This window comes from Phytophthora sojae (assembly GCF_000149755.1).
Source record: "Phytophthora sojae unplaced genomic scaffold PHYSOscaffold_4, whole genome shotgun sequence".
NCBI classification, from domain to species: domain Eukaryota; phylum Oomycota; class Peronosporomycetes; order Peronosporales; family Peronosporaceae; genus Phytophthora; species Phytophthora sojae.
In genome coordinates, this window is record NW_009258118.1 from 6,356,747 (window position 1) to 6,369,475 (window position 12,729).

At 56.6% G+C, this 12,729-nt stretch overlaps 2 protein-coding genes across 2 annotated transcripts; one reads left to right on the plus strand and one right to left on the minus strand.

Annotated features, from left to right (window-relative positions):
* The first annotated feature begins 9,452 nt into the window (after positions 1-9,452).
* Positions 9,453-10,706, plus strand: PHYSODRAFT_354677 (hypothetical protein). The gene is made up of 2 exons (XM_009529401.1): positions 9,453-9,613; positions 9,703-10,706. Exons 1-2 carry the CDS (start codon positions 9,469-9,471, stop codon positions 10,548-10,550), a joined length of 993 nt encoding a protein of 330 aa, XP_009527696.1. The 5' UTR covers positions 9,453-9,468; the 3' UTR covers positions 10,551-10,706.
* An 87-nt stretch (positions 10,707-10,793) lies between these two features.
* Positions 10,794-12,575, minus strand: PHYSODRAFT_504212 (hypothetical protein; the record flags this gene model as incomplete). The annotated part of the gene is made up of 2 exons (XM_009529402.1): positions 10,794-11,206; positions 11,273-12,575. The coding sequence occupies 2 exons, from the start codon at positions 12,573-12,575 to the stop codon at positions 10,794-10,796; spliced, it is 1,716 nt and encodes a 571-aa protein (XP_009527697.1).
* Positions 12,576-12,729: the final 154 nt, after the last annotated feature.

The following is a 12,729-nucleotide window of genomic DNA, read 5'->3' on the forward strand; positions in this document are numbered from 1 at the left end:
ACCGAAGGTCGAGAGCTTCATCCGGTAGGCAAACGACGCCCAGGCGCGAGAGGCGAAGCCCGTCACCAAGTGGGTCTGACTCCAGTGACGAGGACCGGATGCGCCGCCGAAGGTCTTCGAGATCGAAGCGCGCACCGAGTCGGTCGAGCAGGTCGACTCGATCCGGTCGATCAAGCCGCTCAGCGATGTCCGTGATGTCTGGGGCGTCCCAAGTTGCGCTCAACACGATGCGCCAGACGCAGGAAGCCCTGGCCAGGATGGAGCTGAACCAGGAGGCATCCGCTGCCAACGCGGCCCGACTGAATGAAGGTCTTCACAGCGCGTTCCAGGCGATCCAAGAGCTCGCCGGACGCACCGCTACCCCTCAAGGCAGTGTGCAGACCGGATCGAGGCCGGACGCCCCAGTCCCGGAGCCTCCCAGCGATCCCAGCACGTCTCCAATGTCGACGATGCAGGCGCATGAAGTGGCGGCTGCCATCGAGAGCGCCCGCGCCGAGGCAGCCGCCTGGAGCACGAGCGCGCAGCCGCCGAGTTCGCCGAACGCTGGAGACAACAGGAAGCGCAAGCCGAAGCCGAACGAACCCGATGGGTCGAAGATGTGCAACGGGGACTCAACGATCAACTGGATTTATTCCAAGAGAAGGTCCACCAGATTGAAACTGAGCGGGAGAGGGAGCGAGAATCTTCCCGGAACATTCAGCGGTTTCAGACCCACCAGTTACACAACCTTCGTGCAACACGCCAGGAAAATCCAGTGGCTCAAGCAACATCGGGATCTGATTCGGTGTCGCATGTGAAGACAGAGACCGGGCGTGAGACATTGCACCTAGTATCCAGTGTACCTATCCAGTCTGGTCAGGCGCCCATCCAGTCTGCGACGCCGCGTGCCGACGAGCTTCTAGCAGCCCAACTTCAGGCGACGATCAACAGCGTTCTCAAGGCGAGAGCAACCACGGGAGCCAAGGCGCGCGCTGTTCAAGCTGCGCCGGCGAAGGACAAGCAGGATGCCCCCGCGAAGGACGCGAAGAAGGTGCTCGTGAAGCAGGAGCCTGCCAAGGATGCGAAGGACACCAGGTCAGGACCGCGCAAGCGTCCATCCGGTGGGCGAAGTCGCGGAAGTGGTGACCCCTCCGGATCCGACCCGGACTCGAGCTCTGATGACGGCTACGACGAGGGCTACAGCTCAAGCGACTCCGACGACTCGCTCGCGAACGTGCCCACGCACTCCACGTCGGTGACGACGAAGGACGGCAAAACGGTGATGAACTTCCGGCCGTACGTGAACTCAAACTCACTCCAAGGCTTCGACGACAAGGAGTCATACCATGAGCGGACACGATGGTGGGAGCGATTCCTCACCTTGACCGTTCAGGGTGGTTGGACGGACAGCATGAAGGTGTACGAGTTACGCCTGAAGCTTCCTACATCCGCTCGCCACTGGCGTGCACAATTGCCGAGGCATGTACGAGACGACTGGACCCAGCTATCCTATGCGTTCAAGCGCAAGTACTGCCGGTCCAAGATGTCCGACTCGGAGAGGTACTACACGATCGAGCAAGGACGGACTGAATCGGCGCTTGACTTCTTCTACCGACTGAATGCGGCCGCCTGCAAGGCGAATGTGGAGTTCAAGAAGTCATCTAGGGCGCGTAGGATGCATATCATGCGTTTTATCCGGAAGCTGACCGAGTCGAAGCTTCGATCCAGTCTGAAGAGCCGGAGTCTGCACAGCATCGACGACCTGGAGTTCATTCGGCGTTAATACGAAGACGATCACCAGGACAGCGGACGTGAGAACTCGGCATCCAGACCACGCGACTTCCGCGCGGGCAACGTGCATCGAGACCGCGAACGCGAGCGATTCAGACCGAAGCGTCCTGGCCGCGCATACGTCGTTCAGAGCGAGGATGAATCAGACGAAGAGGATCGTCATGTGCGTTTCCAAGACGAGGTGGATGAACACCGAGTCGTGGTCGCACCAAAGCACGACTCGGTCCCTCCTGCCTCGACACGACCGGTGGATCCCGACCTGGTACCGCCAGTGCTGGATGAAGGTGTACTACGTGACGCAGTGTTCAGGGTGATGACGGGCTCAGGATGGAGACCGCCGCCACCTGGCCAACAGTCAGGGGCGTCTCGATTCGGTCAGCCCTCCGCGCCGCAGTCGCCGAGAAGAAGCAATCCTGATTGGAATGAATTCTGTGAGAAGTGCGAGAGGCCTGGACACCGACAGGAGAATTGCTGGATAGACATCGTGTGTGATCGCTGTCACCGACGCGGACACCCGATGCGCGTGTGCAAGGTCAACCCGTGCAGGATTTGTGAACGATTTCATGAAGGACCGTGTGAACTTATGAAGACCATCGAAGCACTGAAGAAGCTGGCACAAGATGGAGCACTGAAGGACATACCGAAGAACCTACTGGATCAGCTATTGGATGACAAGGCGAATTCAGGGGGCCGTTAAACCACTAAGGCCGCTGGGTGGGGACCCAGTACGCGCCGGGCTGAAGGCCCCTGAATTGTGTGTGTTAGCCTACGTCGGACCAGAGCTGAGGATCAGCCACCAAGATAACCAACAATGCATAATTTCTCTGAGCAACGATGACCCGATTCAGCCTGACCAAATTGATGATCGTTCTGGATTGAGCCGTTCCGAATTGCGAGCACCGGATAGACCGACCGAATTTCGGCTGGAACCGGGTGAGCGGTATGGATGGTGGGTTGATCATGAGCCAGACAAGGATTCGCATGAGGTGGCTACGGTACATGGCGCAGTGAACGACTTCCGCTTGCAGATTTTGTTGGACACCGGAGCGTCGGTGAGTATGATCAGTTTGGATCTTGCGCGTAGACTCAAGATCAAGCTCAACCGGCATAAACAGATCAAGGTGTCCGGACTGGGTGGCAAAACCACTTACATCTCTGCTAGCACGCAAGTCAAGGTCACGCTCGGATCGAGAGTGGTGTACGTCATGGACATCTGGGTTGCGAATATCGGTGAAGGTATTGGGTATGATCTTTATGTTCTGTGCCGGCGTTCGGTTGTGTGTACGAGAAGGACTTCTGCAGTTATCGGATGAATAGCCTGTGCTCATGTACGGGGACAAGGTGCAACGCCGACAAGGAATGAGGTTGCCAGTCCAAGCGCCGGAGACCCTGTACCTTCGACCCGGTGAGGATGCTGTTGTGCGCATCCGGTTAGGCCAAGCCAACCCACAGCGAGAAGTGGTGTGGGCTGGACGTGGTGATCGCTGGGTGACCAAGATCGTGTACGGAGCGAAGTCCTGGCCCGAGGCAGTCAAGGTCGTAAACATCTCGTCGAACAATCTCTGGATCGTGGCCGGGACCACGCTGGCCTACATTGTGGGGTATGGATTCTTCCCGACCGTAGGACTGTTCGTCCGTCCAGGATCGAGGGCATACAAGGAATGGCAGGTGATGATCTACGAGAACACATTGTCCAAACAGGGTCAGCTGAGGGAACAACGTCGGCTGCAAGCACTCTGGGATCGTGAACCGCCCGCCGTGGAGCCTGCGAAGTACTCATAGTCGACCAAGTTGATGCTACATCCGGACGGGAAGAAGGACGTGACGTGTTTCACCTCGGTGTTGCAGAATCCGGTGACCGAGTCGGACAGGATCGTGGAACTCGGTGAGGATCCGTTCGTGGAGGACCTGGTTGAGAAAGAACCGAGCTTCAAGCGCATAGCACCGCTGACGAAGGAACCAGAGACTGACCCGACTGTGAAGTCTAGTGCGACTCCGGGTGGTGCTGAGGACTTCACCAGTGACACCGAATCGGATGACGAAGAGTTTTTCGAGGCTGTCGCACCGGATGAGGATGTTGCACAGGATGGAGATGACGAGGACTTCTTTGACGCGGTTACACCGGATGAAGACGAAGTGTCGGAAGACGCACCAGATGTGACCGACGAGGATGTCTCCGACTTACCATCCGGTATCCTGCCCTGCACTCCGGCGCAGAAACTCAAAGAAGAGTACGAGCGGGTCATGCGACTAAGTGTGGAGGAGTTGGACTTTGAACCAGCCGTGTACATTCATGAAGGGATCGATCTGCTCTCCCAGCTGCGAGACCAACTCGCACTCCTCCCGGAGGTGCAGGATTTAAGTCCCGAGTGCGAGATGTTGGCGAACCTGGCGTGAGCACGCCAGATGACGAACACCGATTACGTGGTATCCTGAGGTACCACCGAAGTATCTTCTTAGGTGATGGAAATGCGGCACCTGCCCCAGCTCGCGGGGTCGTTTGCGATCTGGATGTGGGAGACGCTAAGCCTGTCGCACAAAGGACACGCTCGGTCGCGTCACACCTTGCGATGAAGGTGTACGTTGCTGAAGAAGTTGTTGGAGACTGGATTGATCGAGACATCTACGTCACCCTGGGCGTCACCGATCGTGATCGTACTGAAGAAGAACGGGGTCGACATCCGGATGTGCATTGGTTACCGGATCGTGAACGGGTTCATCCAGTTGTCCAACTATCCTCTCCCGCTCATTGACGACCTGCTAATCGGGTTCGAGAGCGCGATGTGGTTTATGAGTCTGGACATGGCCAGCGGCTTCTGGGCGATCAGGATGACGGAGCGAGCCAAGCTCATCTCGGCGTTCGTGTCGCCATTCGGTCACTACCAGTGGCGACGGATGCCATTTGGTCTGAAGAATGCTCCGCTGGTGTACCAGCAGATGCTCAACAACTGTCTGTGGGGCTTTGTTCGACTACCACATGGTAAGGAAGCTCAGATGGATCAGGACGTACTGGATTATCTGGGTTTGAAGCCGCAAGAGGACAACGTCGGAGGGAGCGACACCGGATCGGACGACGAAATGCTGTCTGGCCGACGTCTACCCGCGCTGACAGACCAGATGACTGTGTTCCAACGTAACATCCCGGCGCCGATGCAGATGGGCCCTGTCCTAGGACGGAGCTCGTTCATTGACGACATCGCGCATGGGGCGCCTACGTGGGATCAAGTTCGCATCGATCTGGATGCGCTACTGTTTCGGTTGCGGTATTGGAACATCTCTGTCAGTCTACCGAAGAGTGAATTCGGTAAGCGCTCGATCCCGTATCTCTCTCATGAGATCAGTGCAGAAGGACTCAGGGCGACGCCGAAGATCGCTAAGGGCGTACTGGATCTACCATTCCCGTCTACTCTGAAGGGGGTCCAGTCCTTCCTCGGCAGTCTGAACTACTACCACAAGTTCATAGAGGATTTCCCGGTGGTAGCTGCAGTCCTGTACGAGCTGAGCGACGACCAAGTGCGATCCGGTAGGGACTTGTCGAGGGCGAAGGAAGCGTTCGAGATCCTGAAGCGGAAGATCGTGTCGACCCCATTGCTACGTCATCCGGACCGGACCAAGCCGTTCGTCATCATTCCTCACGCGAACCAGTGGGCAGCCTGTGCAGTCCTCGGTCAAAAGCATGACGAACTGAACATACTTGCTTGTGGTGGAGAGAGGGCTGTTTGGGCTCGACCAAGCGAATTCGAGAATGAGGAGAGAGACGATTAATTGGTATTTGGACGGGGTCTAGACTCTGCTGAGATCGGCCCGCGGTGTGCGAGGACGGCAACTGTGCTGTCAAGATCCGGAGCCCACGTGATGGCGGTTGATTGGCGTCGTCGAAGCCGACGGGTCATGTGGCCACAGGGTGGGCGTAATGCATGTGCAGGCACTTGTGGTGTTTGTTCGTCTACGCCGACAGTTGGCAGTCAGTCTATACATCTCCTTCTCTCTAGAATCTGAGGTTGGCCCTACAACAACTGGCGGAATGTGTCAAAGCTGCAGCAACTGGTGGTCCCGGTGTTGACGGGCACCGAAAATGTGCGCATTGGCCAAGTTCTCCTCTGTCGCTCGGCTGGCAGGGGCCTATCCAACGGCATCAAACGCGCAGCTCCTTGCTCGCAGGACGCATGTGCCTTGCTACGGTACGGTAGCAGCTAGTTGCATGCATATAGTGTAGCATGACGCATCGGTGCTGATAAAGATGGCGCACGCACAATGGTTGGGTCGCTGCTGCTCCTTCGCATTCGGACTTCGTTCGGGGAAGCCTAGCTACCCAATCGACGGAGTGATTACGTTGAGTACCGAAGTTTGTATGGGCTATGTTGAAGTCGACGTCCAATTGCATCTACTGCAGAAGTCTGGCATTGCTCGTCTGAACTTGTCTACGGTATAATAAATGGATGCAGTAAAACGAAGAATTGGCTTGTTACGTAAAACGGTATCGTATTGTATCTCTTTGCGCGGATTGTTGCACCTAACCAACACTGAACGAGAAATCCTTGCTCGGGTTTGGTCATCGAATTCCCGTCGACCGGGCCGTTGTACTACAACCTGTAGTTCTGTCTAGCTGCGTGATCAAAAAATGAATTGCGTTGATATTCTTACGTGGAAGCAACAAGACTCCGCCAAGAACATGGCTCGAAAAGCGAAAATTCTGAGCGTCATCCATCCATTACACGTCAAAACACGCAATTGCCTCCCCTCTTCCTGGGGTCAATATCTTCCTAGCCTAAAACAGTGGCGCCATGTGCTTCAGCATGGACGAATTCACAGCCTTGTGCGTTCCTGGAGGACACAGCATCTCATCCTGAGCGTCCATCCATATTTTGCTTCCATCAACATCCACCTCAATGCGTAGTCGGCCGTCCACCTCACACGCTTCACAGGCCGCGACGACAGCGTTGCGCCACTCGGGATACTTCTTCGTGGCGACTTGCCGACCCACCATCACAGAGTTGCCTACCTTGAAATCGCGCCAATTCCGCACTTTCGTATGCAACGGTGAGATACGAGTTGAAGTGCGTTCGATCCACTCATCCCACTTGGATGTCCAGCCACGATAGTGCAGTTTAACCAGCGTTGAGCTCAAACCGACCACGCGCGATTCGTACCTGGCCATCGAAACAGTTAGATCACTAGCCATTTAAAACAGACACACGACCGAGTAAAGACGTACCAAACATTGTCCGTATCCCGTGCGTCAATTAGCTGATCAATCTGAAGTTCGTAGCGCCAAGCATCTTCTTCACTGATGGCTGCTTCGACTTGAGATGTTTGCACTACATCTGTCGTTGTTGGAAGCAATTGATTGAGAGTAGGAGCCGCAACAGTGTTCGCAGAAGGAACACGCGGATCGTAACTTGTCGCGTTGCAGCCAGAATCCGCATCGCTGGAAGTGCTTCCATCAGAAATAGTTGCTTCATCTTCAACAACTGCTTCCTCTGTTTGGTTGCTGGGGTCGTTGGTGCTGTCTACCTCAGCAATATCCTCGTCTTGCCCGTCATCAACGACACACCACTCATCACCGTCTCCATCACTATCGGCTAATTGCATAGCGCGCGTCGCGTCGCGGATAGACTCCACCTCCTGTGCAGGCTGGTCATTACGAGGAACTGAAGAAGCTGAATCGCCAGGTCGTTCGAAGTAGTTAATCAGCAGAGATGGCGGTGTAGCCAGAACTGCCGTCCCTGCACTTGCGCCCACATTGACTGCTTTATGGGTTCCCGGCGGACAAAGGAGCTCGTCCTGAGCATCCAGCCATTTCTTCTTTCCATCAACGTCCACTTCGATCTGAAGCGAGCCGTCTTCGTCATCGCACGCCGTCACCTGCGCATTCCGCCACTCCGGGTATCTTTTCCCAGGGACATCCTTTCCCACCATGATACTGTCACCAACTTGGAAAGCTCGCCAATTTGGCACGTTCGTATGCAGCGGCGCTAGTCGAGCCGAGGTCCGGCGCATCCACTCGTCCCATTTGGACGTCCAGCCGCGATAGTGCACTTTAACATAGACGGCGTCCATATCCACGATGCGAGACTCGTACCAGCGCTTGTCCGTGTCCAGAGCGTCGACTAACTGTCCGATCTGCAGCTCGAAACGCCACGCATTGGCCTGAACGTCGCTAAAGAACTTGCCGTGCCGCCACGCGATTAGCTCATCGCTACAGGTAGCAGCTTCAAACTTGCTCTCCACCAGCAACTGGCGCCACTGCTTTTCACTGGACAGGTCAATCTGCGCCGTAAGCTGCAACTTGGCCCCTGTAGGGTCCTCAGAGCTCTCCATCCCCTCAGCACCAGCAAGAACTGCCAGCGGCACCCACGCCTCCTTCTCATCCGAGCGTTGGCACACTCGAATCACGTCACTGACATTATCTCTCTCCACCTCGGGAAACACAGCCTGCAACTGCGGGTGCACGAGCACCAGCTCCTGCAGCATCCTCTGCAGATCTACAGTGGAGCTGCTGGAGCTCGCAGCTACCACGAGCGGTCTCTGATTTTCGCCCACGAGCTCCACGGGTGCTTCGAGTCCGTTGTGCCACACCAAGAGCTTCGGGCATTGGCGGGTAGATAAATAGATGGATACACACACAAACAGCTACACAGTCAACCAACAAACAGAGAGCTCATTGGCAGTAGCTATCCTGACTGCATCTGGTACCTGAAAGAGACTCCTGCCCAGCTCGCTCTGATTCCCAAGTGATTCCTTCTCTGTAACCTGATTCTGCGGCTGTGACGCTTCAAGACCGCTGGCTTCGTCGCTGGCCTTCGTCGGGCGGGGGCTGTCGCCTGCTGCTGGGCCGCGGCTGCTGACCTCGCGCCCCACCACGAGCCAGTCGTCGCCGTCGGGGCAGCTTGGCTGCTCGGCGGCCTGCTTGGCCATACTTCGGGCGTCGAGACTTGACGGGATCCGGGGCGCTTCTCGAATGGCCGACGTTGAACTTGGTTTCCGATCTGTGTGCGGTACGCGAATTTGGTGTGGCGAACATGAAGCCAACTTCAGCAATAGGTTGCCGACTTGACCAGCTGGCAAAATGTTGTGGCACCGTGATGCAGACAACACGTGAGAGGCAAGGCCCGCTTCGGTCTTGAAGGCAGTGCTCTGATGAGCAGGGCCAAAGCTGGTTGAAGTACATGTATTAGTACTTTGAGTTTTACCTCTCTTTCGATCGTTGGGCCTTCAGGTCTGAGTGCACCGGTTCAGACAGCACCATCCAGCACCACCTCGGCCACACGGACGCTCCGAAGAGATAAGCTCCAGCAGCAAAGGAAACCCAAGCGCGTGAAGCAGCAGTCGTTACTTCAATGCATGCATACGGCATAAAAATACCTCCAGTTACGGTTCTTGCCTTCTGATACCCCCAGTGTGTCATCATGAATGCCCTATTCGCCTCTATTTAGTCATTCCTTTAATCTACTACACTTGCATCCAGTATGTATCGCAATATAGGGACTTGATAATTCCGTTTAGAGAGGTGTATCGATTCCCCAGATAAGCATATCGGCACGTGCGGGTGCACTCGTCGTTTGACGTGTTGGCTCCGTGCGCTCCCATTGGCCGGCGCCAGCGATCTGTAAATTTTGGTGTGGCGCTACACGAATTGCGCGCGCGACGTGTTTACCGGCCAATTGTCATTTGAGCCCGAGCGAGGAACTCGAGAAGATGCAGCAGCAGCCGCCGCCGCCGCACGCGATGGGCGCGGCGGACTCGGACCCGAACCGCCTGGTGGCCAGCGAGGAGGAGATGCTGCGTCTGGCGCCGCAGCCGCACGAGCGCGTCGTGTACTGGGGCTCCGGCAGTCCGCAGGGTACGTCTGCGCCAGCAATAAATCATCACCTGCCTTCCCACTGAGACGACGCTTACGCTACGTGTGTCTGCCGTCGTATTTTGCCGCAGCGTGGCGCCTTTTGATCGCGCTGGAGGAGAAGAAGCTGCCGTACCGCAGCGTGTGCGTGAGCTTCTCGAGCGGCGTGCTGAAGACGCCGTTCTTCCGCGCGCTCAACCCGCGCATGCGCATCCCCGTGCTGGTGGAGCCTGCGGAGCTGCCACCACCATCAGAGGACGACAAGGACGACAAGGACACGCCCAAGAGCAAGGTGGCGGAGGCCGCCATGGGCATCTCCCGCCTCATGACGCAGACCACGTCGCAGTACCGCACCATCGTCTACGAGTCCGGAGCCATCCTTGAGTACCTCGAGAAGAAGTACCCGGAGGCACCATGCATGCCGGCGTCTCCCGCGCTCTACGCTGTGGCGCAGTCGCGCCTGCACGAGGCGAACGAGATTTTGTCGGTTGTGGGCGACCTCGTGGTCTACCTGCGCCGGTTCCCGCAGGAGAAGCGCAACCCAGCGATTGTCAACGCCAAGTGGGCATCCGTGGAGAGCGAGCTGAGTCTCTGGGAGTCGTACCTCGATGGTCACCAGTTTCTCGTGGACCCGGAGGTGCCGTATTTGTGCGATTTCACGCTCTTCACCAACGTCGCCTACGCTGTTCGGTGTGGGCTGCAGCTTGATGGTCTCTACCCGCGACTGGCAATGTTCTACGTGCGGTTGTGCGCCCGCGCATCGATTGAAACGACGTGGCCCCCGCACTGGCGAACAACCTTCGGCTCTAAAGTGCTTACCAAGACATGTTGTTACTGCGGCGGCCGCGCAGACCAGCCCTGCGTCTGTAAACAGCGCCCGCCGATGCCGCCGGCCATGGTTCCGCCGACGTCAGTGCCCACCACCCAGCAACCATCGTGATACACTACACTAGGACAAACTGCCATCGAATCCAATGACTCTGCGTTCTGAAACCTACGAAACATGATGCAGACGTACAAAAAGTAGTGGACACAGGACCTTCGCAGCGAACACTGGCCTGCAAAATTACGTTAGTCGTTCGGATTGATCACCTCTTTAACATTGCTCACGCTTTCCTCATTTCCGTGACCAGGGTCACCGGGCTTATGTGGTTTCGTGTGATCAGCGTGCTCGCTGTCCAGCTCAGAGCAGTCCGATCTTGCGCAGGAACACTTGGGCGCGGCGCAGTGTCAGCTCTTTCTCCTTCTCCGTGTTCACTACACTGCATTCGACCATGGTGTCACGCTCAGGGAAGTGCCACGACTTCTCCATGAACTCGTACACCTCCCAAGTTGCATCCGAGATGTCGTTTTTCCGAGCCAGCATTCGTCCCTTGATAATCTCACGGTCGCACTCGCACATGATGAAGGCAAACAACGCACCCTCAGTGCGAGCAGCTCCGATGAATCTCTGCCGCTGAACGGGATCGCGAAACGTGGCGTCGACAACAACGCGCTCTCCCTTGCGCAAATGCTTCACGCATTGCTTCAGAATCTCGTCGTAGGTGCGCTGAGTCATTTCGGGGGAGTACAGCCCTTCTTCGAAGCTGCCTTCGCCTTTTACTCTAGAATGTTCACTTTCGCCACCAGCGTTATCGGAAGACTGCTCTGCAAGCTCCTTACGGATTGCATCCGAGCGCAACCACACGAGAGTATTGTCATCTTCAGCCAGCATTTTTGCCAGGTTGGACTTACCACTCGCAGGAAGACCTCCGACAAGAATCATACATGGTCGCTGCGCAGGCGGACTAAGGAGCTCCAGTGCCACCAGCCAGTAGCAATGCGCGCGCTGAATTTCATCGACACGCTGAACGGCTGACAGTGTAGGGTCCATCACACGAAACCCGGATACTTTAGCCCGCACTACAGCCCGATATGCAGTATAAAACGTGAAGAGATCAGCATTCTCCGGCGAGTCTTGCACTGTCTTGAGCAGGTATTGCGCCTGTAGAAAGCGTGCCAAGTCGGGACGGCCCTTCCACCAAATATCCATCGCCAAGAACGCTACATCCGAGAGCGGATCTCCGAAGCGGAATTGTTCATTGAACTCGATGCAGTCCAAAATCACGAAGCGCTCGCTTTTGCCAGCCGAACGCGGCAGTCTATAGACGTGCTCAAGTCGCAGATCTCCGTGCGTATCACAAATATAGCCGTTCTCCACACGTGACTCGAAAACGTGCTTGAGCTTCTTCAGCCACGTGTACGACAGCTCCTTCACGCGACGATACACCTGCTCACTGACCGTCATACCCGTGTGCGAGGCCGTTTGGTGAAAGTTCTCGTCAATGTTGTGTCGAATCACTGGCTCTCGACCGAAATGATCAATCTTTGGCCCACGCCTAGCGTCCGCGTGAAAGTCCACGAGCCTCTCGGCCACTTGGTCCAACATCTTCTCCGTCAACTCGCCGTGGTCCATGCGGTGCAGCAGCGTGCAGTCGTCCGGCAGCCGCACCATGTGCACCGCCCACTCGACGATCTCTCCGAACTGGTCGTTCAGCCACCAGTCCAGGTTACCGCTCTTCTCCGGCGTCCAAAAGTCGTCGCAGCGCACGCAGATCTCCCTCGTCGCCCTCTTCATGGACACGGGCACGACGCCCATGTACACGTCGGGCGCGAGTCGCTGGTTCAGCTGCACTTCGGCGAAGCACGCCTGGAAGCGCTTGAACAGCGTCGAGAAGTCCGCGAAGCCGAAGTCCACCTGCTTCTTCACCTTGTACACGCGCTGCGGCAGCAGGAACACCATGGACATGTGCGTGTGCACCACGCGCAACCGGTCGACGTTCTCCCGCCCGTTGGGGAACGCCGCGCGCTCTGCATCCGAGTCCGAGGACACGTACGACCTCGGATCCTTCAGCGCGCGCTCGAGCTCCTTCTGCGAGACCTCGAGCGGCGGCGCCTGCTTGTGCTTCGGACGCCGCGGCTCCATCGTATTGCTTCAGGTCGGAAAAGCTCAACTGCCACTTCAACTTGCGCTTTAGTGCCTCTCTCACTCCGATTTAATGACTTTTCTCAATTTATGTGTCATACACATTCACCTGCCCCCCTCTTCAATCTCACAACCTCGAGCCGGAGTAATCAGG